This window comes from Chaetodon trifascialis, chromosome 21, assembly GCF_039877785.1.
Source record: "Chaetodon trifascialis isolate fChaTrf1 chromosome 21, fChaTrf1.hap1, whole genome shotgun sequence".
NCBI classification, from domain to species: domain Eukaryota; kingdom Metazoa; phylum Chordata; class Actinopteri; order Chaetodontiformes; family Chaetodontidae; genus Chaetodon; species Chaetodon trifascialis.
In genome coordinates this window covers 12,130,012-12,157,210 of record NC_092076.1, presented here as the reverse complement: position 1 = coordinate 12,157,210, position 27,199 = coordinate 12,130,012, and the positions used below count along the sequence as shown (strand labels likewise).

The 27,199-nt window shown below is 43.3% G+C and overlaps 1 protein-coding gene across 3 annotated transcripts in view; it reads right to left on the bottom strand.

Annotated features, from left to right (window-relative positions):
* The window catches only part of LOC139349918 (actin-binding LIM protein 1-like), a 34,799-nt gene that overhangs the window by 5,070 nt on the left and 2,530 nt on the right, over nt 1-27,199 (bottom strand). For 2 of the 3 annotated variants that reach the window (XM_070990975.1, XM_070990976.1), the window contains exons 2-8: nt 4,736-4,879; nt 3,059-3,242; nt 2,853-2,962; nt 1,884-2,010; nt 1,612-1,705; nt 1,319-1,406; nt 1,075-1,133 (exon numbers count right to left, since the gene is read on the bottom strand). In XM_070990975.1, the coding sequence (XP_070847076.1) occupies nt 1,075-1,133; nt 1,319-1,406; nt 1,612-1,705; nt 1,884-2,010; nt 2,853-2,962; nt 3,059-3,242; nt 4,736-4,879 (806 nt within the window). Of the gene's footprint in view, nt 1-1,074; nt 1,134-1,318; nt 1,407-1,611; nt 1,706-1,883; nt 2,011-2,852; nt 2,963-3,058; nt 3,243-4,735; nt 4,880-8,799; nt 8,897-27,199 lie in introns of those variants that run through there. The other variant, XM_070990977.1, reaches the window with a different exon arrangement.

Genomic DNA, 27,199 nt, shown 5'->3' with positions numbered 1-27,199 from the left:
TCTCAACTGGATCAGCATAACTGATCAGCCACTAGGAATCATGATGCAGCAGCCTGGTGTCATGTAGTTTAAGTGCATTGCTCTGTACTGTAATTAGCTCAAGAAAAAAAAATCTACCTTTATTTGCACCTGCCAGACTTTCATTTTGCATAGTGCTTACACAAAGCTGTATCAACACTTAGTAGTGGAAGAACACATTAGTGTATATTAAATTGTGCTCGTACAATGAGGTGACAGGAAATGATGCAGCCAAGCATGCAGCACAGTCAACACTGAGACTTCATATGCTACGACTGGCTTGTTTTTAAAAGGCTATGCTTAAAATGTAATAATTACTGCAAGAAGGAATCTTGTTCTACGTCTCCAAAGTCGTCTTTTTTTTGCTTCCTGGAATTAGCGCACAAGCTCTTATTGGCCACACATTGAGCAATGTGTTCATGTTGCATGTGAAACAAGCGAGTGCGGTGAGATTACAGCCTGCTGACTCTAGAGAAAACCAGCAGAGCAAACGGCAGGCCCGCTCACAATATTAACCTTCAGTTCATGTGGGGGGAAAAAGAAATCAAGACAGGGTGTTTTTGGTCTGTTGACCTGGGAAGGAAGAAAACATGCCGTGAAACGAGTGTTCAGGTCATCATATGCTGCCTGTTTTTGCTTTACTTCAGAGAGATACGTAGCTCTCACAGGAGAGCGATGCTACAAAATGATGATATTACAGAATATGATACATTGCTGCAGATTCAACCACCCAACAGTATATAAAGTAGTTAGAATGAACACAGCATTAAACATGTGCTGCATTAAAAGGCAGCATACACAGTAATGCAGCAGTAATATTAATCTGAAAACATCATATATAATAATAAAACACTGACAGGGAGCATTTTACCTCAGAATGAGTACTTTTACTATTGATACTCTAAGTAAATGTTGCCGGTGCTTCTAATACATACTTTTACTTAAGATTCTGAGTGCAAGATTTTCACTTGTAGTCCAGTGTTTTCACAGTGTGGTATTAGTACTTGGAGTACTTCCTCTTTCCTGCTTCTAACACACATCATGTGGAGATCTTACCCTGTAACTGTCCTCAGTTCTGCTGCTGTCTTTGCAGTCTGGGTGCCAAGCTGTGGATCCTGTGAGGGACAGGCAGGGACAATTACCCACTGCAGGCATTATGGCAGAAAGAATGACATCATGTCTACAGAAACACACGTTTTATGCAATGAACAGAAATCAGTTTGAGCATTGAACATTGGACTCCCTTCAAATGAATACTTTGAATTCCTGCTTTCATCCACAGTCACTTCATCAAACTGACCTTGCAGATACATTTCTTCCCCTTCTTTGAACTCTTTGTAACATCGGCTGCATCTCGCACAGGTGGGGTGATAGTGTTTGTGGCCTGCCTGTGGCAGATCATAAGAAAAGCACAGAGTCAGGCCCTTTGGAACCAGCCACGTCAAAGGATGCTTTAAGTCTGCTAATTAGTTCAGTTATAATTTCAATGATGTTTTCCACATTTTGCTCTATGACCATGCAAATAATTTAAGCAAGTGATGCAAATACATCTAAAATCAGGAGTTCACTTCACTGAGAGTCAAGACTTCTCACCTCGAGAACTTTTCCAGTTATAAACTTCTGACATGCATCACATTGTACCCCAAACTGAACCTGGTAGTCCCTCTCACAGTAGGGAACGCCATCCCTGAAAAATAAAGCAATTGATATAAAAAAAACCCCCACAAATTCTTCCCTGTGCATTAGCTGTGATGGATGCTAACATCGCCTCTGGTTGCAGCCTTTCTTCATAGAGAAAATACATTCAATTAAAGGGAGGTCGAAAAAGAATTAAGAGTAAGTGAGAATGAGAGATTTGTACTTACTTGCTGATATATTCTCCGCTCAGCACTTTCCTGCAGCTTTTACACTTGAAGCAGCCAAGGTGCCACTGAGCACCCAGGGCTAACAGAGCCTGGCCATTCTTGATGTCTCTACCACAGCCAGAGCAGCCTGAAAACACACACACAGGGACACACACACACCTTAAGAGCAAACACTGGACACCATAACAGGCTCTTGCCAGAGTCTTATTAACTAAGTGTCTGAGGCCTAGTTGATCAGGTGATACAAAGGCTCAAGTACCTCATTATTTTCCTGATTATTTCTGGTTAAAATGTATAAACTGAGCATTGAAAGTGAATGCTCCTCTGACATAACAGAACTATTTGAGTAGCTGTGCTGTTTCATGAAGATTTTCTGAGCAGTCCTAGTGAGAGATCATCTTAATCCAGAGGCTTTGTGAGTCTAGATCCTCGATTGATCCCTCTTCTATTCATAGCTTTTAGGTGAATGAGGTTGTGTTGAGGTGGAGAGTTGAGTTCCACTGTCTCTTTTAGTCTGTACTGACTCATTGACTTGGCGGGATCTCAGGAGGATGACCGAATTTGTGAGGAAGCGTCGAGTCAGTGTTGTGAGAAAGATATCCAGTGCACCAGCAGGGGATTAGACTGGAATCAGGCCCGCTGTTTAGCCTGCATTTAGCATCTTTACGTCCTTAAATACACGCATAGGATCAAATCTGTTACCGGCAGAAATGCTTCAAGATTTTATCTCCCTCTGATGAGGGAGGCCGACAGATGTGTCGCTGACCTTGAATGACTTTAAAGCACAGGATAAACTAAACATACAGGTTGACATAGGGGCCACAGCTGGCCAGCGTTCAGCGCATAATCCACCGTCAGATTATGTCTGCATGGGATCAGAGTCTTTGATCTATTTGAAAGCTTCATTAATATTTTTGATATGAGCACTGGATCAAATGTCCTCGCTCAGAGAGTAAATTCTGCACTTACTGCTGGGATAGCTGACGTTGTTAGGTGCGGGAGAAACAGGTCGAGCACAGTGCTGACAGAGGCAGTCTTTCCCACTGAAGGTGACGCACTCCCCAGTAGGAAAGGCCTGTCTGAGAACCGCAGAAAGAGACAGGCATACAGACACGCCGTCCTTTGACAAGAATAGATGCTCTGCCTCTCTATGTGTTTGCATAACTAACACGTACTTGCAAATGGTGCACACAAAGCAAGCTGGGTGGTACGTCTTCCCCAGGACCGTCACCACCTCTCCCTCCACAAAGTCCCCACAGCTGCTGCAGAGCGTGCCGTGAAGCCTCTGGAAGTCCAGAGGGCAGAGGAAGTCACCGTTCTTCATGAAGAAGCCGCTCTGAGCCAAGTCACAGCCACACACTGCACGCACACACACACACACGAGAAAGAGACAAGACAAGAAGATAGAAAGAGACAGCAAGGTCTGAGAATTCAGGACAAGGCATTTGTAACTTTTTACGCTATGTATCAATTGATTTTTTATTTCTTTGAAAAATCTGCAGTTTAAATGGTCACCTTTTTTCAGGCTGTTGTCATACAAGTAATTTAACAGCGACTACGTAATCCATCAAAGGGGGATGACACAAATGCTATTTGGGCTGTCTGACCTTATGAGTCTGCCAGGGTTTCCGAAGCGTTTATGTGTTTGCGTGCATCTGTACGTGTGCGTTTACTGACAGGGAGACAGTGTTTCCTCTCAGCTTGTTTGGAGTCACTTGACACCACCCAAACTGTTTCCGACACTGTCCCTCCAAACCTGCCACAGTCCTGTCACAACACAATACACCAAGAAGCCAAGGGGAGATTTATGCTGCTCTATTCCTGTCCCACTGCGACTCCCTCACAATATATGTGGGGTTTATTTTAAGAAATGATATTTTTAAGTCTGAATACAATCCACAAAAACATGTGTCCACACTCTTCTGATCACAGAAGATGTTTTGTGTAAGAAATTCAAAATTGCATAAAAAGTGCTGAGCTGCTTTTATACTAATTATGTATAATATTATGAGCACTGTGGCAATTATTCCACTTCTTTCTGTACCGTAAAGTTACATTTACTTCAATGAAACTTCTATGAATCACTAAAGTAGTCGACAAACTTCTGCTAGCATACCCCGTTTTTTACTTTAATTCAAATATATCCACATTTAAAGTGAATTTGGTTTGAGCAACTTCCGCATCAGCGAAGCCCTCAGACCCCTTCAGTCTCCAGGTCTTCCCACTTTTAAAATACTGCAGGCTTCTCTGCTCTGAAAGTCTCTTTGTTTCCTCTGCGCTGTAAACACTGTCACAATGCAATGAAAGGGCAACAACACGAGAAGCTTGTCGGTTTCAATTAGTGAGGACAATGGCATGCTGAGGAAATATGTTTTCCACGAAACAGAATGACTGTCTGACAGCCCAGTAGGGTTCTCACAACGGCCCATTGTAGATGCAGAGTATTGTGTAATAAATTGATTTTGATGGCACCAGCAGGACTAATGACTGACGAATGACCAGCATTATTTAATTTAGCCTTTAATGCAACCTAAAGGGTCAAATGTCTCTTGTCTCATGTTAGATTATGAATATATGTTTTAATTTTACAGAGCCAACACTGGAAAATCAAAGTTAAAGTCAAACCCAACCACAGCGCCAGTTAACAAATGCATTAGTAGACCTCATCTCCACTGCGCATGAGGAATCCTGTTCATTGGATTCCTCTCAACTTTCATGTCCAAATTTAGACAGAGAACACCAACAGGGAGTCCAGCACTGAGCTTTCCTGATACAAGTCTATTCTGACTGAGGTGTGATTACAGGACAAGTGCACCTGCATCTGCTCACATCCACATACTGATGGTACTGACCCTTGCAGATGAAGCACTTTATGTGGAAGTGGTTGGCCTGGACTCGCAGCACCTCTCCCTTGCACGGCTCCTTACATCTGAAGCACTGGATGATCCGCTTCCCTGCTGCAGCACTCGGGTGGCAGCCATTCTGAGTATGTAGCACTAGAGGAGGGAGGAAGAAATGAACCAGTTAAGTCCTGACAAATTTATAAGCCAAATTAAGCAGACTAGAATTTGAATTACTATCTTTATGCCTCTTGTAGAATTCCTTTTAAAAATTGCTACTCAGTTTATTATAATGAACGATGAGTCACATACTCATCGTTCAGTATAATAAACTCTAATAAGCCCTTGTAATTGTTTGGAAGTTACACAAACTCTCATGTTTGTATCCAGAAAGTACTGTTGGCTAGATTTAATGTTTTACCAAGTAAAGAAAGTTGAAAAAGTTCTGGTCAATTTAGCAATAAAAGTGGACAACAACACGCTGTAGCCATGCTAGCGGCTTTGAAAGGCTGCACAAAGGTACTTTGTCCTAATGTTAAATGCTAAAATCAGCATGGTCACATGCTCACAATAGCAAGGCTTCCATGCTGCTGTTCAGCAGCTCTAATGTTTACTGTGTTAAACAAGGCCTGAAACATTGCTGAACATGCAAAACTTAGCTGAATTTATCAGCATGCCAACATTTTAATCAGGAATAAAAGAAGAATAGCTGAGGCTGATGGGAATGTTATTAGTTTTACTCATTTTGTCCGAAAAGTATTTAACAAATAATACATTTGGCTGACAATATGGAAAGCGAAGGAATCACCAGTGTTAATATATCACATCCAGAGGAGGATATCAATGTCTGCACCAAGTTTTATAGCAATTCACCTGTAGTGCTAGAGGAAACATCAAGGCATCACCAAAGGCATTACTATGCATTATCTGGGGACTTTAAGTGTCTGTACCAATCCTTCTAGTAGGTGCTGCACGGAAGACGTGAACTTTGACCTGCTTCAGGAAAAGTCACCAACATCATTGGGATTGATCCTCAGATTATGAATGTTTGGATGAAATTTCACTGCTGTTGTTCAGGTACTTCATGGACCAAAGCGGTGGACTGACTGACCAGCTGGCCCTGCTGACATGCTGCTCGCATGGCTAAGAACGGGTTCATATCAAAAAATTCGGCCTGCAGGTTACCCCTCTCTGCCTGAGCAGTTCGTTACAATAAACATCCGCTCAGAACTGTCCTGTCAGTGCTTACGTAACTGAGAGTAATCCATAGACACGCTTTGCTTTGGCACAGAAACATGCACAGTCACAGTAATCTGTAGATCAAAGTAATCAAGGACAGACAAGAGCTCACCAAGACGTATAGGACTACTAAATATTCAACACTAGTGTTTGCGCTTGTTTGCCGAACTCTGTCTCATACTGTAGCAGGAAAGCTCACTCCTTCTCCTTCTATCTCCTTCATGTTTACACGGCGGCAGAAGCAGTGGATGCCTGTACAATCTAATCACAGCCCACTTGAAAGGTCTTGAATGTGATTAGCGGAGGAGAGAGAGGAAAGAATGTGGCACGTTGAGAGCACTCCGTCTCCCAGTGTGTGGACACACAGCGCGCAAATAGACACACAGACACACGTGCTTCATCTTCTTTCATATGCACTTTAAACAAATTTACACATTAGCTAAAGAACAGCTGGAAATAAACCTCAGATCATCTCAGCTGCACTAACATGGATGTCTGCATTTATTTGACCCAAACAGTAAGATTTCCGCTCACTTCCAGCTGGAAGGGGAAATGTTGCGGCTACCTCTCAGCCTCGTGAATCCTGAAAAAACTGATTCAAGCAGCACTGGTATGTGGCCCCAAGTCTGCCCCTCAACAGGAGAGATTTGTCACTGTGGTAACAAGTATGTAGTAACAAACTAGATTAAGAGACCATGCCTCCCAGAGGTTAATATATAGACCAGCCAGACCAGTGTGCACCAGCGTGGTGGTTTTAAACTTCCACTTCAGGCCAGCTGCTGTAACGCAGGCTGTATTAGTGATGAAAAAGTCTTTTGATACAGAGCAGTAACCCACAACCTCGTATCCTGGAGAAGTTGACTGAAGTGAAATAAATAAGAAATCTAAGAAACATGCACACAACAACATCAGCTGTAGGACAGGATTGTGATCTTTGCATGCTACAAACAATAGAAATTATACATAGAAGCAAAAAAAAAAAAAAAAGCAGTTTCGGTTCGGCTTTGCAAACGAGGGGCACTGTGTAGTTGTCCTCGTTTAAAATCAGATCTAAAAAAACAAATCTTGTAAAAATAAGTGTTATTTCTGCCAATCCTAATGGGAATGCAGCCCGTGCTTTTAGCCATGGCACTCCAACAATGAGTGAATACGCAGCCAAACCGGCCTTTGTGCTGAGAACGCCTCAGATATTTGTCATGGGGACATGCACAGAGTTTATGCTGTGGCTTAGAAATGTTTGAAAGCTTTGTTTTGTTGCAACTGATGGACAAGGACAGGCTATAATAAACTGCTTTTTGTATATATAGGTGTACATTTACAGTGCACTACAATATTTGTCTGATATTCTCCTGTATTGTGTGCCTTTAGTTTTTGCTCCTGTGTCAACGGTAAAACTGATGTGTGGAAATGTCTGAAGAGTCCCAAATGCTGTCCACTCTTTCTTGATCTCTCCCAGAATGTGAAGCTGATATGGTGTCAAGTATTAGCGAATGGTAGATTTAGAAAGACAGCAAATGGAGAGAAACCTGAGACGAACAGCTAATCACACAACCCGCTATCTCCAGCTATGAAAATCTGCATCTGTGTGTGTGTGTGTGTGTGTGTGTGTGTGTGTGTGTGTGTGTGTGTGTGTGTGTGTGTGTGTGTGTGTGTGTGTGTGTGTAAGAAGTGAGGGAGTGTCTATTTTAAGAATTTTTGATTTAGAAGTACAGAAGTCTATTTTTATATAAGTCCAAGGCAATGCAATGTAAAATATGCTTGATATAATACAGTGAGGTCATATTTACATGGGCTACAAGCTGTGTTTGGTCATTGTGTGTGTGTTAACAATAATTTCCCTTACCATTGTTAGAAAATATGAATAAATAGCTTTGAAATTCTCATGCTAAGGAAGAAGAAGAGCTAAATGAATGAGAGATTTCACATTAAGAGCTTTTAGCTGCCTTGAATATTTTTAGGTACAAAGATTTTGAGTAAATTTACTGAATTTTCTGAGGTCATGCACCTGCAGGCACATGCAGGTTTAATTCACCAAGAATGATCCTGCACAGCCTCTCATTTCTATTTGTAAAGTACTTAATTTGGGGTATTTTGGAATTGACTACAGCATGTGTCCATTCACCATCACTAATATTACGTAAAAATGCTTCACAACTGAGAAATGAGTGTAAACGCTCGGATAAACTACTTCCATTTCCATCAGTGGAGCAGTTTCAGGAGTTTCTTCAGGACATCACACTACAGTATCAGGCTTTTATCTCACTTCCCTTTTATCTGCCATTAGTTTAGTGAAATAAGACTTTTACTGACCCAACAGCAGTTTACTACTCGGCTAAATCTTTTCCTGTGGCTGTAAAATAGAATAAAGAGTTCAAAACACTGCTTCATTCAGAGGTTTTGCTAAAATCACATGCTGCTCTTACCTAACCATGATGCTCTACGATTAGCTGTAACAGCTGTGTGTGCACTTTTCCCCACTTGGCAGCCACAGTTTTCATCTACAAATTCAGTTTCTAGATTTGGAGGCGGTTTGAGAATCTTAACGGGTCAAAACCTCTAAAAGCATAAATTCATGTCATTTTGTTTTGAGAACACCAGATCTTTCACACAGCCAAACGCCAACCGAGGCGAACCAAATTACAAATAACATGCAGTTTAAACACAATGTATAACAGAAAAATATCATAACGCTACCTTCAGGAGCAGTCCTTTCTGACTTCATAACAAGCTGCTAACAGATCATAAAGTTACAAAGACAAACATAAAATCAACATACACAACCAGACACCCTTCACACACACTCATCCACACACTCACACAGTCTCCAAAATGTCTACCTTTTTCTTTCATGACAGTTGGTTTCTACAGGTCTGTGGGAGCGCTCACTGCACCGGCTCAGAGTGAGGACAGGGACTGACCGGACTGCTGGTCTCAAGGAAAAGGGGGTGGTCCAAAAACACGGAGGGCTGGAGCGTGTGTGTGTGGGTGTGTGTCCTCAAACAAAGAGGACAGTAGGAGTGGCATGAAGTGCTCTCGTGCTCCTGAACCATGACCTTGACCATGCTGAACAAGATAGTATTTAAATCCTGCAGCAAATTGGACATGTACTGGTATGTTGTAATGTAGTGTTGATTTAGTGCTCAGATGTCTTATTTTGAAATAATTGAGCTCCATCAGTGTTAAATTCCTTCATCTGTGGTGATCAGGAGTGGACTGGGACAAAAAATTGGCCCTGGCATTTTGGACCATACCAGCCCACCACATTCAATAACACACAACTTTTCAGTCTTTTCGGTCTCTTGAATGTGCATACCAACTGTGAAACTCTTTAAAGCCACGTACCTTAAGCCATGCAATGAGTTAACAGGAATCAGTGAGAGTGGACACATTAAATACTTGTAATTTATTGACACTACAAAAAAGTACAGTGGGAAAATGCCCGCTATGCCAGATGGTCAGTCCATCCCTGATTATTATTAGTAGGGCTGGGCGATATGGCTGAAAACTCTATTGCGATATAAGTCTTTTATATTGGTTGATATCGATAATTATTGATATTTTTCATGACCTATTTAAAATAAGGACCGGGAGAAAAATACATTAAATTTAAACATTTTTATTTTACATTGAATCTTCCTCTGATTATAATCCCCTCACTAATATTACACTAATATTCTGCTCATGGGGTTACTTAAAATTCCTACTGCTTATAGTAGACATGCATAATTAGTAGGCAATAATTCAATTAATCAGCTTGAAATATTTAAAACATCAAACTTCAATGCAATTAACATGTGAACTTCATTGTTCTGTGAGTTTCAAAACATGCAATATTTTTAAGAACGTGCAGACACAAGGAAACAAGGCCGAAGAGTGTCTGATAGAAATGACAGCAATAAACTCCTGAGACATAAATTTGAAGTTATCTCCTTCCAAATTATTGCTAGAAGTGATTTATTGTACCATCTTGAAGTTGACTTCTGAACAATCAACTTGTACAAGGAAAATAAGTGTTTAACCAGACTTCTTCTGGACCATCACAAGCATCTACCAAACTTAGACTATCAAGATTCCTCATGGAGATTCAATATTCTCTGCTAACTCACTAAATTAAGATGGCTAACAGCCTCACAGACCTACTGTCATAATTTCTTGCTCTAGTTCCATTTTGTTTATTTGATATCTTTTTGAAACTGGATTTCTACATACGTGAACACAGCACTCAGTCTAACTGCAGTTAAACTGTAACATGAAACAACATACACAACATACACTTGAAAGCAATTTTCAATGACGTAAGTTCAGATTTATTTTCATTTTTTTTTATTATTATACATTTCTTATTGTTTTGTGGTTTACATGATTTAATATTTTAGTTTATTATTTAGAATCTATTCTCTATTCTTTATTGTCCAAATTAATTGTCTATTTCTTATTACTGTTTTTGGTTTTGGTGTAGTTGCAAATTTCAAGTCTTGATTTCAAGTGACTTGATGTTGATATTTTTTGAATAGTTAAGTGGGAGAAAACTGGAGCTCCCAGAGTAAATCCATACACATGAGGAGAATATGCAATGGTTGATCAGCCTACATTCTCCATCTTTCGAGAGCGGTCCATAATGTGGGGTTCCCGTCGGGTGGAGGTTTAGGTTTTAAAGTTTGAGGCAGTACGTATCCACCAACAGATATGTAAACGTTAGGAGTTTCACGAACTCTTCTGTTCATTTTCATTGCAGCTGGCGTGCCTGTGAGAGGAATATTCCGAGGTTGAGGTCTGCCAGATGTGTAACTCTTCTCCTCAGTTTTAGGCAATCTTCCTCTGGATCCATTCTTTGCACCTGGGGTGCCATTTCGGGGGGGTATCCGGAGGATGAGGCCTGCCAAGTCTGGTATCTGCAAGGATGCGGCTGAGACCATCTTCAGTGGTAGTGTTTGCATCCTTGGTAGCTGGGGCGTAGTTGGGTGGTTTGGAGATGGGTGGGAGGTGGATGGATCCTGAGCTGCCGTTATAGTATTCTCTTGTCTTCCTGAGGTCCTCAGAGGCCTTGTGGAGTATAGGCTGAGTATGCTGTCGGAAGTCGTGGTCCCACTCATCATTCTTTTTAAGCCTCACTGCAGCATCATAGTCCTCAGGTTTCCGTCGCTGGAGGCGGGCATGAATGGCAGCTCTGCGGGAGGCATTGATCTGCTCATTATGCATGATGTATGCTTTCCTCTGCTGAGCCTTCAGTCTCATCTCTGCGGCGAATGCCTCTGCATTCCGTTCGTCATCCAGACGCTGCTCCATTTTTGTTTGATGCTTCTCACGTTCCTTTTGCCGTGCGTTCAAGGCCTGCTGTTCAAGATTTCTTGAAGCATCATTGAGCACTTGGACTTGAGACTCAAATCTCCGAATCTTGCCTTCGTTGTGACACTTTTCAAACATGTTCATGACAACAGGTGACTGCCTGTCTGTCTCACATTCCACCTCCTCTGCAGCAAGAGGAGGATGAGGACTGTCAAGTCCGCGACCTCCATAGATGTAACTGAGAAAATCTTCAGGGGTGCGTTTTAAAGTTTGAGGCAGTACGTATCCACCAACAGATATGTAAACGTTAGAGGTTTCACGAGGTGTGCTGTCTCTATTAATGGTAGCTGGGGTGTCTGTGACAGGCATATTCGGTGGATGAGGCCTGTCAGGTCTGGTATCTGCAAGGATGTGACTGAGACCATCTTCAGTGGTAGTGTTTGCATCCTTGGTAGCTGGGGCGTTTTTGCGTGGTTTGGAGATGGGTGGGAGGTGGATGGATCCTGAGCTGCCGTTATAGTATTCTCTTGTCTTCCTGAGGTCCTCAGAGGCCTTGTGAAGTATAGGCTGAGTATGCTGTCGGAAGTCGTGGTCCCACTCATCATTCTTTTTAAGCCTCACTGCAGCGTCATAGTCCTCAGGTTTCTGCCGCTGGAGACGGGCATGATTGGCAGCTCTGCGGGAGGCGTTGACCTGCTCAGTATGCATGATGTATGCTTTCCTCTGCTGAGCCTTCAGTCTCATCTCTGCGGCGAATGCCTCTGCATTCCGTTCGTCATCCAGACGCTGTTCCATTTTTATTCGATGCTTCTCACGTTCCTTTTGCCGTGCGTTCAAGGCCTGCTGTTCAAGATTCCTTGAAGCATCATTGAGCACTTGGACTTGAGACTCAAACCTCCGAATCTTGCCTTCGTTGTGACACTTTTCAAACATGTTCATGACAACAGGTGACTGCCTGTCTGTCTCACTTTCCACCTCCTCTGCAGCAAGAGGAGGATGAGGACTGTCAAATCCGCGACCTCCATAGATGTAACTGAGAAAATCTTCAGGGGTGCGTTTTAAAGTTTGAGGCAGTACGTATCCACCAACAGATATGTAAACATTGGAAGTTTCACGAGGTGTGCTGTCTCTATTCATGGTGGCTGGGGCATATTCGGGTGGTTTGGAGATGGGTGGGAGGTGGATGGAACTCGTTGGACTTTCTTGCTGCATCTCCTTGCGAGCCTTGAGAAGGTTGCTCTGTCTGGAGTGGCGCAGAGTATCTCTGTCATTCTGTCTGTAGTATTCTGCCATTGGATTGTTTGCGTATAAGCTAGTATGTGATGAAACGTCTCTCTCTAACTCAATTTCTCTCTATAGTATGGCACTGGTACTCTGAGAATGCTTTTTTATCAAACTAACATCAAAGCAAACATAATCGCCTTTGATCTTGAGCTCTTTTATTTGGCCTTTGATCTTGGGCGATTATTTTTCAATGCTGAGACGTGGTCGTGTGACACCGTCAAATGACGTCACGCTTGGTGTGGACAGCGAAACTGACCGAAAAATGCCGGGAAGAAATGATTCGTTAAGCCTCTGTGATCGGAGGAGCCGCATCCTATAATGGTGGAAATGGTGTAACATTAGCTATTGTTTTAAATCTATGGTGAAAGATTTAAAGTAACGGCTACAAACAGCACGACTAACAATTGTTAAATCGGCGTTAACAGATGGAAATCTCGTACAGATACCATATACTTGTTCTGATTTATTATTGACCTTATTCTTTTATTGTTAGGAATTTACTCAGTTCCATGATGCTTTTCAAATCTGTGGTGATGCTATATCTTTGCATTATAGTGAAAGATATCTAAAATCTGATCCACCTTATCGACATAAATGATTTTCAATGTTTCTGGTCATTTACGACTACAGTAGTGTCCGTCCCATGTTAGAATTACAATTTAAAATTTAAAAGATTATTCGGAAAAACCCTCATCCCTGCAGCACCATGGCCTGTGCCGATGTTGACATGCACATCCGTGGAGCTGATGAAGAGCGACGCAGAGGCAGCTGTCGAGAGCCGCTGAGGATACGATGTTACCAGGCTTCAGAGTTCCTACCCGACGACAAAGGGCAGCTGCATGACCTCCTGCAGAAACAACCTGCTGTGTTGGGAGTGAGAAACTGGCTTTGTTTTTGTACTCTGATTGTGCTTTTAGTGTAAGAAAAACGTGGCACTTCTTTCAGCGTATTAAATTAGTGTTTGTAGCCCCGATTTTTAAGACTCAAACTTGATATGACCCCAGGAGAGCGTGCCACATTTTGTGAAAGCAGAGGACTCCAAACAGATTCCATTGAAATGATGGCATTAGAAATACCCGGGTCCGGAGAAGACGACAGAGGAAGCAGACTAATATGTCGGATATTTTTGTGGCAGGACGGCACAGCCCGTCTCCACTCATGTTGTGTATGTGCTGGGTCAGGTGAATGGCTGTGTAGGCTTGCCCCTTTGCTCCCCGCCCATTGAGTGACACTGGGCTGGGAGCAATTATCCAATTTCACCAGCTTACTGGGTGAGGCCAGCCATAGCTATATATGGGGTGAGGGCTGCGCCTCTGAGATGTGCATCCTCCCACCTCATCCGGAAACCTGAGTGTGTGTGTCGGCAGTGTGGTTTGGCTTGGCAGAGTTTGATACACGTGGCTGTCTTGAGACGTAGGTCGGCGCGTCTCCTCTGCTCACTTTGCCAGGTAGGCTCGGACACTATTACTGCGTCTCTGGCTCTTATTGGTGCCGTGTCTGATGCGCTTTCTGCTCTCCGGCAGAGTTGGCCTGTACTCTGGCCGGGGGTTGGGAGTGCGTGGCCTTGGAGCAGTGCGCAATAATCTGCGCACCGCGTTGGGAACCCTCAGGTAGGCTGGCTCGTTTGTGTCTGGCGTGTCTCGTGCGCTCTGTCGGGCTGCACGTTATGTGACTCTGGTCTCTGTTTGCTGTTAGCAGTTATAAAGGTGGTTGGTTGGTGGCTATCTCTCCTGTTGCCGGTGACGCTGCGCCCTCACTCACGGGTATGTATGCGTGATTGTTTTCATCCATCTAATTGCAATTCACGTATTAATTTTAGTGTGTGTCACAGCAGGTGGCTCCTCCTCTGACGTGGGCCGCTGCGCTGCTGCTGCTGTTCTGTCCACCTGTTCTGTCTTGGGTCCACCTCAGCAAGCTTATTGTTCTCTTACATTTGTTTTTTGTTTTGTTTTTTTGTCATCATCATTGTGTGTGTGCACGGGTGCTTAGAGTTTCACACACCTGGAGTGAGTCAATCTGGATGAAACTCAAGTGTTGGCTGCACTGTATGCAGTGCTGCTCATGTGGAGGAAATGAATGCAGCATAGGACTTAAGCTGCACCGAGAGGACTGATCCACGTCAGCAGTTTATTAAGAATTGGTTGATTATTGTTTCTTTGTATTGTAATTAGATAATTATTTCGATCATTGGTGAATTTTGTGACCGCTGTTGTTTTCTATAGATTTTTTTTGTGTGTGTGTGTGTTTAGTCATCCAGTTATTTTTGCATAGGTTTTGGTTTCCTATTTTTTGTTTATTTTTTGTTTGTTATATCAACAAAAGTACAATCAACCTTGGTGGAGACCTCCTGGGCCCAGCCTAGTGTGGTGTCGGGGCAGTTTCTGGCTTGGTTTTGTTTTTTTCTTGCCCCTTGCCTTGACTAATATCTGCCTCTTTTGTTGGACAGGAGCTGTTGGGCTGGTGTGGCGAGCGACTGACTGATCCCTGCAGTGGCGGTCCCCTCACTCCCTGTACAGTAGTGCACATGGGTGTCCGTTGATGGTGTGTGCTTTCTTTTTTTCTTCACGTGTGGTGTGCCTCATCAGGACCCTTCCCCTCCCTCTCAGGTGTCTCCGCCTGGTGAGCCCTCAGCCCGTTACAGCACATGCACTTTTTTTGGCAAACTTAACCAACCGGTCAAGTGGCCCCAGAGGATTGTGCAATAATTTACTTATTATTATTATTATTATTATTATTATTATTATTATTATCATTATTGTTGTTGTAATCTTGCTTGCATCATCACTGAGATTGGTTCAACATTGTAAACTTTGAAATATTGTTAATAAACTTTTTCTTTTATATTTTATTTTGGAATCCGTCAGTCTCTGTGTCTCTCGTACCGGTGTGACCTTGTTTACAGTATTAGAGAGGCGTTTCCCCTCTGAAATATTTCCTGGGGATGAAATTCCCCTAGGTGGCGTTGTCGAACACTTATTAACAGAAATAAATAAATCCAACCCTCGTCGCATTGCCACATTCTCTTATCATGGTTGAATTTTGCGCACGAGGCTACGCGCTGTTGCTTTTTTGACCTTTGTTTTTATGTCAGCCGCACAATATGAAAACTACAATTTCAGAAATTTCCCCAAGGAGGAGCTCATGCCCCTCATGGCTGCGTATGGATTGGCTTTGGACTATTACGCAGCAGAGAGGTGGACGTAATCGAGCCATTATTTGGAATTGAGTTTGCGCTTGCACCGGCTTCTTAGGGACAGCGTGAGATACTGCATGCTGCACTGTAGCAGCAGCAGCAGCACACATGAAGAACCGTCCTTTGCAGGAAACCGGGATCTCCGCGTCTACTGGTACGTTATGATGAGAGCGTCCAGTCAGAAGAAGTGCAGGGCGCACTTCCCCGCGCTGCAGTTCCCTGTCCCCAGCAGACAGATCCTGGAGGACTTCAGAACAAGGTCCCCCTACGTGATCTGCACTTTGCGCACTTCGGGGTGAGACGCTCTGTTTATGGACACCTTATATCAATACATCATACCCATAACTTCATCAGCACATCTTCAGCACTGGTACCGGTCCGTGGGCCATTTGGTACCGGCCGCACAGAGAGACACACACTAATGATGATAATAGTGATAATAATTACAACAACAACCTGGGCCGGGACGCGACCCGGGATCTGACCCGGAACACAGACACGCTATTAATAAATAAGAATAAGAATATCAACAACCCGGACTGGATCCGACCCGGGACGCACACTGATGATAATAATGATGGTAACAGCTGGGTCGATTCAGCTTGAATTAAAGGTATGAATCAGTTTTTCAGCATCTGACCCGGGATCCGACCCGGTACCTAACCGAGTCCGACCCGGAACTTTCCCGGATCGGTCTAGAACTTACCCGGGTCGGTCCCGGCAATGTCCCGGGAAATTTCCGGGTCGGTCCCGGTTAAGTTCTGGGTCGGTCCCGGCAATGTCCCGGGAAATTTCCGGGTCGGTCCCGGGTAAGTTCCGGGTCGGTCCCGGTAAAGTCCCGGGAAATTTCCGGGTCAGTCCCGGTTAAATTCCCGGTCGGTCCCGGAAAAGTCCCGGGAAATTTCCGGCTCGATCCGACCGGGACAAGCACACACCAATAATAATAAATATAATAATAATAATAATAATAATAATAATAAGCATAATAATAAGCATAATAATATTAATATTACAACAACAATCGGCGCCGGGATCCGACCCGCTACACACACACACACACACACACACACACACACACACACACACACACACACACACACACACCCCAATAATATTAAAGACAAGAGAGAGAGAGAGAGAGAGAGAGAGAGAGAGAGAGAGAGAGAGCGTCGGTGTTGCTGCTGTGTGTTGGAATCCTGTCAGAAAGGAGGAAAGCAGTCCAGTTTAACGCAGGTTTTACTGCATGTCCCTGTTCTGGGACATCCAGTAGCTGATGAAGACCCTGACGTGGCAAACATATCAGAAATTTTGCGCATTTAGCAGCGTTGGCTTGAAGAGCCAGCTTCAATTGTCTCGTAGTTTTACTTTTCGTTTTTTCTCCAGTCCATTTTCGGAGATCCTAACAGATTACGTTACCGACGCAAATGAGGGAAGTGTTTCATAATATGATTGGGCGAGATGAGTTCCGTCAAGTGTCAGTGAATTTAATAACCTATGGACCGCATAACCTCTGGGCCGAAAGCATTATGCCGGCTAGACCAAAGCGAAAGTGGCCGACTATCGGCCCAAATAGCACGTCGGCCCACCGGGAAAATGCCCGCTATGCCAGATGGTCAGTCCATCCCTGGTGGTGATGCCAGTCACCTACAATAACCTCTGTTCCTTTGCAGAAAGTATTTGTGTATCCATGATGGGACTGCAGCTCAGTTCAGATGACTCAGTGATTACATTACCTGCTGCCGATATTTCTGGCTTTAAATTCAATTAATCAGCTTGAAATATTTAAAACATCAAACTTCAATGCAATTAACATGTGAACTTCATTGTTCTGTGAGCTTCAAAACATGCAATATTTTTAAGAATGTGCAGACACAAGGAAACAAGGCCGAAGAGTGTCTGATAGAAATGACAGCAATAAACTCCTGAGACATAAATTTGAAGTTATCTCCTTCCAAATTATTGCTAGAAGTGATTTATTGTACCATCTTGAAGTTGACTTCTGAACAATCAACTTGTACAAGGAAAATAAGTGTTTAACCAGACTTCTTCTGGACCATCACAAGCATCTACCAAACTTAGACTATCAAGATTCCTCATGGAGATTCAATATTCTCTGCTAACTCACTAAATTAAGATGGCTAACAGCCTCACAGACCTACTGTCATAATTTCTTGCTCTAGTTCCATTTTGTTTATTTGATATCTTTTTGAAACTGGATTTCTACATACGTGAACACAGCACTCAGTCTAACTGCAGTTAAACTGTAACATGAAACAACATACACAACATACACTTGAAAGCAATTTTCAATGACGTAAGTTCAGATTTATTTTCATTTTTTTTTATTATTATACATTTCTTATTGTTTTGTGGTTTACATGATTTAATATTTTAGTTTATTATTTAGAATCTATTCTCTATTCTTTATTGTCCAAATTAATTGTCTATTTCTTATTACTGTTTTTGGTTTTGGTGTAGTTGCGAATTTCTTGATTTCAAGTGACTTGATGTTGATATTTTTTGAATAGTTAAGTGGGAGAAAACTGGAGCTCCCAGAGTAAATCCATACACATGAGGAGAATATGCAATGGTTGATCAGCCTACATTCTCCATCTTTCGAGAGCGGTCCATAATGTGGGGTTCCCGTCGGGTGGAGGTTTAGGTTTTAAAGTTTGAGGCAGTACGTATCCACCAACAGATATGTAAACGTTAGGAGTTTCACGAACTCTTCTGTTCATTTTCATTGCAGCTGGCGTGCCTGTGAGAGGAATATTCCGAGGTTGAGGTCTGCCAGATGTGTAACTCTTCTCCTCAGTTTTAGGCAATCTTCCTCTGGATCCATTCTTTGCACCTGGGGTGCCATTTCGGGGAGTATCCGGAGGATGAGGCCTGCCAAGTCTGGTATCTGCAAGGATGTGACTGAGACCATCTTCAGTGGTAGTGTTTGCATCCTTGGTAGCTGGGGCGTAGTTGGGTGGTTTGGAGATGGGTGGGAGGTGGATGGATCCTGAGCTGCCGTTATAGTATTCTCTTGTCTTCCTGAGGTCCTCAGAGGCCTTGTGGAGTATAGGCTGAGTATGCTGTCGGAAGTCGTGGTCCCACTCATCATTCTTTTTAAGCCTCACTGCAGCGTCATAGTCCTCAGGTTTCTGCCGCTGGAGGCGGGCATGAATGGCAGCTCTGCGGGAGGCATTGATCTGCTCATTATGCATGATGTATGCTTTCCTCTGCTGAGCCTTCAGTCTCATCTCTGCGGCGAATGCCTCTGCATTCCGTTCGTCATCCAGACGCTGTTCCATTTTTATTCGATGCTTCTCACGTTCCTTTTGCCGTGCGTTCAAGGCCTGCTGTTCAAGATTCCTTGAAGCATCATTGAGCACTTGGACTTGAGACTCAAACCTCCGAATCTTGCCTTCGTTGTGACACTTTTCAAACATGTTCATGACAACAGGTGACTGCCTGTCTGTCTCACTTTCCACCTCCTCTGCAGCAAGAGGAGGATGAGGACTGTCAAATCCGCGACCTCCATAGATGTAACTGAGAAAATCTTCAGGGGTGCGTTTTAAAGTTTGAGGCAGTACGTATCCACCAACAGATATGTAAACGTTGGAAGTTTCACGAGGTGTGCTGTCTCTGTTCATGGTGGCTGGGGCGTATTCGGGTGGTTTGGAGATGGGTGGGAGGTGGATGGAACTCGTTGGACTTTCTTGCTGCATCTCCTTGCGAGCCTTGAGAAGGTTGCTCTGTCTGGAGTGGCGCAGAGTATCTCTGTCATTCTGTCTGTAGTATTCTGCCATTGGATTGTTTGCGTATAAGCTAGTATGTGATGAAACGTCTCTCTCTAACTCAATTTCTCTCTATAGTATGGCACTGGTACTCTGAGAATGCTTTTTTATCAAACTAACATCAAAGCAAACATAATCGCCTTTGATCTTGAGCTCTTTTATTTGGCCTTTGATCTTGGGCGATTATTTTTCAATGCTGAGACGTCGTCGTGTGACGCCATCAAATGACGTCACGCTTGGTGTGGACAGCGAAACTGACCGAAAAATGCCGGGAAGAAATGATTCGTTAAGCCTCTGTGATCGGAGGAGCCGCATCCTACAATGGTGGAAATGGTGTAACATTAGCTATTGTTTTTAATCTATGGTGAAAGATTTAAAGTAACGGCTACAAACAGCACGACTAACAATTGTTAAATCAGCGTTAACAGATGGAAATCTCATACAGATACCATATACTTGTTCAGATTTTATTATTGACCTTATTCTTTTATTGTTTAGGAATTTACTCAGTTCCATGATGCTTTTCAAATCTGTGGTGATGCTATATCTTTGCATTACAGTGAAAGATATCTAAAATCTGGTCCACCTTAGTGGCGGATGCAGAACGTGACAGATGGGCGGGCGTGGATTAAGTCTGGGCGGGCCTGATCGCCACTTCGGCAGGTGTGCGCGCGCTTTATTGCACACACACACACACACACACACACACACTGAAGCCACCACACATCAAGTATTTGACCAATCACGTGCGACTTGAACGAAAAAAAAAAAAAAAAAAAAAAAAGTCGAGAAAAATACGAAAACAAAACAAACAAAAAAAAAATCCCAAAGCGGCTCGCTCTCTGGCTCCAATCGTTTACTTCAAACCAACACACGACCGACACATCACTACTGTGTTACGCTAGAAAGTGTTCAGCACCTACCTAATAGGGGGTTTGGGCCTTAACCCCCGATTCTTATTCTTATTCTTAAACTGGGCTGTTAAACATGCAGTTTAAATGGAGTTTGAAGGAAGGAAGAGAAATCGTCTTGTCTGACATGAACGAAGTGGATGGCTGGAGTGGAGGAAACATGTGAACGCAGTTTATGCACCTTTACTATTAATGAATATCTATATTTTAAACTCCAAAAAGAGTTCATGGCATGCTCCTCCATGCCTTGAAAAATGAATTCAGTCCACGGTGCAATTTGTGCTCCTCTTTACAGCCATTAACAGAACAACGCCGGGACATGATTCATAACACAGTGCTTTTGATAACCTAACAGCGGATCTGTGAGAAGGTGGCGCTGGGTGGAGAGACACCGAGCGCCGAATTCAAACGGCTTGTGTGGAAGCTGTAGGCAGGGTGCTGACAGAGATCCGTATCTCACTCAAAAAGCGCGGACGGTCTTGTTTCACACTTTGTATGTGTGTGGCAGCACCAGAGACCCAAACAAGTGAGTTTTTAATAATATGGGACATAACTGTGAAATCGTTTTATTTAATTTTTTTTAATTTGAATTTCTGACTGGGCGGGCAAGCTGTCAATCTGGGCGGGCGTACGCCCGCCCAAGCCCACCCGTAGCTCTTATCGACATGAATGATTTTCAATGTTTCTGGTCATTTACGACTACAGTAGTGTCCGTCTCATGTTAGAATTACAATTTAAAATTTAAAAGATTATTCGGAAAAACTCTCATCCTTGCAGCACCATGGCCTGTGCCGATGTTGACATGCACATCCGTGGAGCTGATGAGGAGCGACGCAGAGGCAGCTGTCGAGAGCCGCTGAGGATACGATGTTACCAGGCTTCAGAGTTCCTACCCGACGACAAAGGGCAGCTGCATGACCTCCTGCAGAAACAACCTGCTGTGTTGGGAGTAAGAAACTGGCTTTGTTTTTGTACTCTGATTGTGCTTTTCGTGTAAGAAAATCGTGGCACTTCTTCCTGCGTATTAAATTAGCGTTTGTAGCCCCGATTTTTAAGACTCAAAATTGATACGACCCCAGGAGAGCGTGCCACATTTTGTGAAAGCAGAGGACTCCAAACAGATTCCATTGAAATGATGGCATTAGAAATACCCGGGTCCGGAGAAGACGACAGAGGAAGCAGACTAACATGTCGGATATTATCTTATCATGGTTGAATTTTGCGCACGAGGCTACGCGATGTTGCTTTTTTGACCTTTGTTTTTATGTCAGCTGCACAATATGAAAACTACAATTTCAGAAGTTTCCCTAAGGAGGAGCTCATGCCCCTCACGGCTGCGTATGGATTGGCTTTGGACTATTACGCAGCAGAGAGATGGACGTAATCGAGCCATTATTTGGAATTGAGTTTGCGCTTGCACCGGCTTCTTGGGTACAGCGTGAGATACTGCATGCTGTACAGCAGCAGCAGCAGCAGCAGCAGCAGCAGCAGCAGCAGCACACATGAAGAACCGTCCTTTGCAGGAAACCGGGATCTCCGCGTCTACTGGTACGTTATGATGGAGCGTCCAGTCAGAAGAAGTGCAGGGCGCACTTCCCCGCGCTGCAGTTCCCTGTCCCCGGCAGACAGATCCTGGAGGACTTCAGAACAAGGTCCCCCTACGCGTATCTGCACTTTGCGCACTTCAGGGTGAGACACTCTGTTTATGGACACCTTATATCAATACATCATACCCGTAAGTTCATCAGCACATCTTCAGCACTGGTACCGGTCCGTGGGCCATTTGGTACCGGGCCGCACAGAGAGACACACACTAATGATGATAATAGTGATAATAATTACAACAACAACTCGGGCCGGGACCCGACCCGGGATCTGACCCGGAACACAGACACGCTATTAATAAATAAATAATAATAATAATAATAATAATAATAATAATAAGAAGAAGAAGAAGAAGAAGAAGAAGAAGAAGAAGAAGAAGAAGAAGAAGATCAACAACCCGGGCTGGATCCGACCCGGGACACACACTGATGATAATACTGATGGTAACAGCTGGGTCGAGTCAGCTTGAATTTAAGGTATGAATCAGCTTTTTAGCATCTGACCCGGGATCCGACCCGGTACCTACCCGGCTCCGACCCGGAACTTTCCCGGATCGGTCTAGAACTTACCCGGGTCGGTCCCGGTGTAGCGGTGTTGTACTCTCTTTCTCTCGTTGCGTTGTGTAATTTATTTAACGAAGACCCTCACTGTTGGCAACTCGCCCTTTATTTCGTATCTGGCAGAAAAAAATGATATACAGTCAGCCTCGGTCCGCTCTCTCACACACACATATACGTCTAGAAAATGTAAAATGAAAGGAAAATGCACGTTAGTTACACGTGTAGCCCTAGCCAATTTTGTGAACACGAAAAAAAAAATAAAAACAGTCAACTTTTTATAAGAAAACAAAAGAGATATGCTCAACCTTACGGGAACTATGTGTTTATATAAGACAACGTAAATCACCCCTTAAAATTAAGTAATTAATATGGCACATGCCAGAGCTTGTAACTCGTGCACCTACCAGGGAGACAGCAAGGTCCGACTGCTGCTGTCCCCCGGGATGCGCGACCCTAATCCACAGGGGTGCTGCATTTAATTGCCCTGGGATAAATAAGTTCCTGTGTTGTGTGATGAGTTTATATGTGGCAAGTGGTATCTCACCACATAGTAACTCCGTTACACCGGCAATGTCCCGGGAAATTTCCGGGTCGGTCCCGGTAAAGTCCCGGGAAATTTCCGGGTCAGTCCGACCCGGGACCAGACCCGGTTCCGACCGGGACAAGCACACACTAATAATAAAAATAATAATCATAATTACAACAACAATCGGGCCGGGATCCGACCCGGGACACACACACACACACACACACACACACACACACACACACACACACACACACACACACACACACGCCAATAATATTAAAGATAAGAGAGAGAGAGCGTCGGTGTTGCTGTTGTGTGTTGGACTCCTGTCAGAAAGGAGGAAAGCAGTCCAGTTTAACGCAGGTTTTACTGCATGTCCCTGTTCTGGGACATCCAGTAGCTGATGAAGACCCTGACGTGGCAAACATATCAGAAATTTTGCGCATTTAGCAGCGTTGGCTTGAAGAGCCAGCTTCAATTGTCTCGTAGTTTTCCCTTTTCGTTTTCTCTCCAGTCCATTTTCGGAGATCCTAACAGATTACGTTACCGACGCAAATGAGGGAAGTGTTTCATGATATGATTGGGCGAGATGAGTTCCGTCAAGTGTCAGTGAATTTAATAACCTATGGGCCGCATAACCTCTGGGCCGAAAGCATTATGCCGGCTAGACCAAAGCGAAAGTGGCCGACTATCGGCCCAAATAGCACGTCGGCCCACCGGGAAAATGCCCGCTGTGCCAGATGGTCAGTCCATCCCTGGTGGTGATGCCAGTCACAGACAATAACCTCTGTTCCTTTGCAGAAAGTATTTGTGTATCCATGATGGGACTGCAGCTCAGTTCAGATGACTCAGTGATTACATTACCTGCTGCCGATATTTCTTAACTCCCCCCCCCCCTTATTTTTTGAACTGGCAAACTGAATACGTGTGTCAAAGTCATTTCTGGGCTCAATCATTAACAGTTGTGGTGATAAATACAAAGCCGAGCAGACATCATGTTCCATGTGCACAGTATTATGCTTTGTGGAACAGCTTGACTTCTACATTTTTAGTGAAAATAAAGCAGGTTAGTGCGCTTCAGTATTCTTCATCTTATTTCACTAACACTAAACACCAGCCTTACATTGTAATTCTACAGCCATCATACTTTTGAACGATATCGCAGTCTGTTATAGTAAAAATGAATGCAGTATATTTCTGTGATTGTTGTATATTACACTAATATTCTGCTCATGGGGTTACTTAAAATTCCTACTGCTTATAGTAGACATGCATAATTAGTAGGCAATAATTCAATTAATCAGCTTGAAATATTTAAAACATCAAACTTCAATGCAATTAACATGTGAACTTCATTGTTCTGTGAGCTTCAAAACATGCAATATTTTTAAGAACGTGCAGACACAAGGAAACAAGGCCGAAGAGTGTCTGATAGAAATGACAGCAATAAACTCCTGAGACATAAATTTGAAGTTATCTCCTTCCAAATTATTGCTAGAAGTGATTTATTGTACCATCTTGAAGTTGACTTCTGAACAATCAACTTGTACAAGGAAAATAAGTGTTTAACCAGACTTCTTCTGGACCATCACAAGCATCTACCAAACTTAGACTATCAAGATTCCTCATGGAGATTCAATATTCTCTGCTAACTCACTAAATTAAGATGGCTAACAGCCTCACAGACCTACTGTCATAATTTCTTGCTCTAGTTCCATTTTGTTTATTTGATATCTTTTTGAAACTGGATTTCTACATACGTGAACACAGCACTCAGTCTAACTGCAGTTAAACTGTAACATGAAACAACATACACAACATACACTTGAAAGCAATTTTCAATGACGTAAGTTCAGATTTATTTTCATTTTTTTTATTATTATACATTTCTTATTGTTTTGTGGTTTACATGATTTAATATTTTAGTTTATTATTTAGAATCTATTCTCTATTCTTTATTGTCCAAATTAATTGTCTATTTCTTATTACTGTTTTTGGTTTTGGTGTAGTTGCAAATTTCAAGTCTTGATTTCAAGTGACTTGATGTTGATATTTTTTGAATAGTTAAGTGGGAGAAAACTGGAGCTCCCAGAGTAAATCCATACACATGAGGAGAATATGCAATGGTTGATCAGCCTACATTCTCCATCTTTCGAGAGCGGTCCATAATGTGGGGTTCCCGTCGGGTGGAGGTTTAGGTTTTAAAGTTTGAGGCAGTACGTATCCACCAACAGATATGTAAACGTTAGGAGTTTCACGAACTCTTCTGTTCATTTTCATTGCAGCTGGCGTGCCTGTGAGAGGAATATTCCGAGGCTGAGGTCTGCCAGATGTGTAACTCTTCTCCTCAGTTTTAGGCAATCTTCCTCTGGATCCATTCTTTGCACCTGGGGTGCCATTTCGGGGAGTATCCGGAGGATGAGGCCTGCCAAGTCTGGTATCTGCAAGGATGCGGCTGAGACCATCTTCAGTGGTAGTGTTTGCATCCTTGGTAGCTGGGGCGTAGTTGGGTGGTTTGGAGATGGGTGGGAGGTGGATGGATCCTGAGCTGCCGTTATAGTATTCTCTTGTCTTCCTGAGGTCCTCAGAGGCCTTGTGGAGTATAGGCTGAGTATGCTGTCGGAAGTCGTGGTCCCACTCATCATTCTTTTTAAGCCTCACTGCAGCATCATAGTCCTCAGGTTTCCGTCGCTGGAGGCGGGCATGAATGGCAGCTCTGCGGGAGGCATTGATCTGCTCATTATGCATGATGTATGCTTTCCTCTGCTGAGCCTTCAGTCTCATCTCTGCGGCGAATGCCTCTGCATTCCGTTCGTCATCCAGACGCTGTTCCATTTTTGTTTGATGCTTCTCACGTTCCTTTTGCCGTGCGTTCAAGGCCTGCTGTTCAAGATTTCTTGAAGCATCATTGAGCACTTGGACTTGAGACTCAAACCTCCGAATCTTGCCTTCGTTGTGACACTTTTCAAACATGTTCATGACAACAGGTGACTGCCTGTCTGTCTCACTTTCCACCTCCTCTGCAGCAAGAGGAGGATGAGGACTGTCAAATCCGCGACCTCCATAGATGTAACTGAGAAAATCTTCAGGGGTGCGTTTTAAAGTTTGAGGCAGTACGTATCCACCAACAGATATGTAAACGTTAGAGGTTTCACGAGGTGTGCTGTCTCTATTCATGGTGGCTGGGGCGTATTCGGGTGGTTTGGAGATGGGTGGGAGGTGGATGGAACTCGTTGGACTTTCTTGCTGCATCTCCTTGCGAGCCTTGAGAAGGTTGCTCTGTCTGGAGTGGCGCAGAGTATCTCTGTCATTCTGTCTGTAGTATTCTGCCATTGGATTGTTTGCGTATAAGCTAGTATGTGATGAAACGTCTCTCTCTAATTCAATTTCTCTCTATAGTATGGCACTGGTACTCTGAGAATGCTTTTTTATCAAACTAACATCAAAGCAAACATAATCGCCTTTGATCTTGAGCTCTTTTATTTGGCCTTTGATCTTGGGCGATTATTTTTCAATGCTGAGACGTGGTCGTGTGACGCCATCAAATGACGTCACGCTTGGTGTGGACAGCGAAACTGACCGAAAAATGCCGGGAAGAAATGATTCGTTAAGCCTCTGTGATCGGAGGAGCCGCATCCTATAATGGTGGAAATGGTGTAACATTAGCTATTGTTTTAAATCTATGGTGAAAGATTTAAAGTAACGGCTACAAACAGCACGACTAACAATTGTTAAATCAGCGTTAACAGATGGAAATCTCATACAGATACCATATACTTGTTCAGATTTTATTATTGACCTTATTCTTTTATTGTTTAGGAATTTACTCAGTTCCATGATGCTTTTCAAATCTGTGGTGATGCTATATCTTTGCATTACAGTGAAAGATATCTAAAATCTGGTCCACCTTATCGACATGAATGATTTTCAATGTTTCTGGTCATTTACGACTACAGTAGTGTCCGTCCCATGTTAGAATTACAATTTAAAATTTAAAAGATTATTCGGAAATACTCTCATCCTTGCAGCACCATGGCCTGTGCCGATGTTGACATGCATTAAATTAGCGTTTGTTGCCCCGATT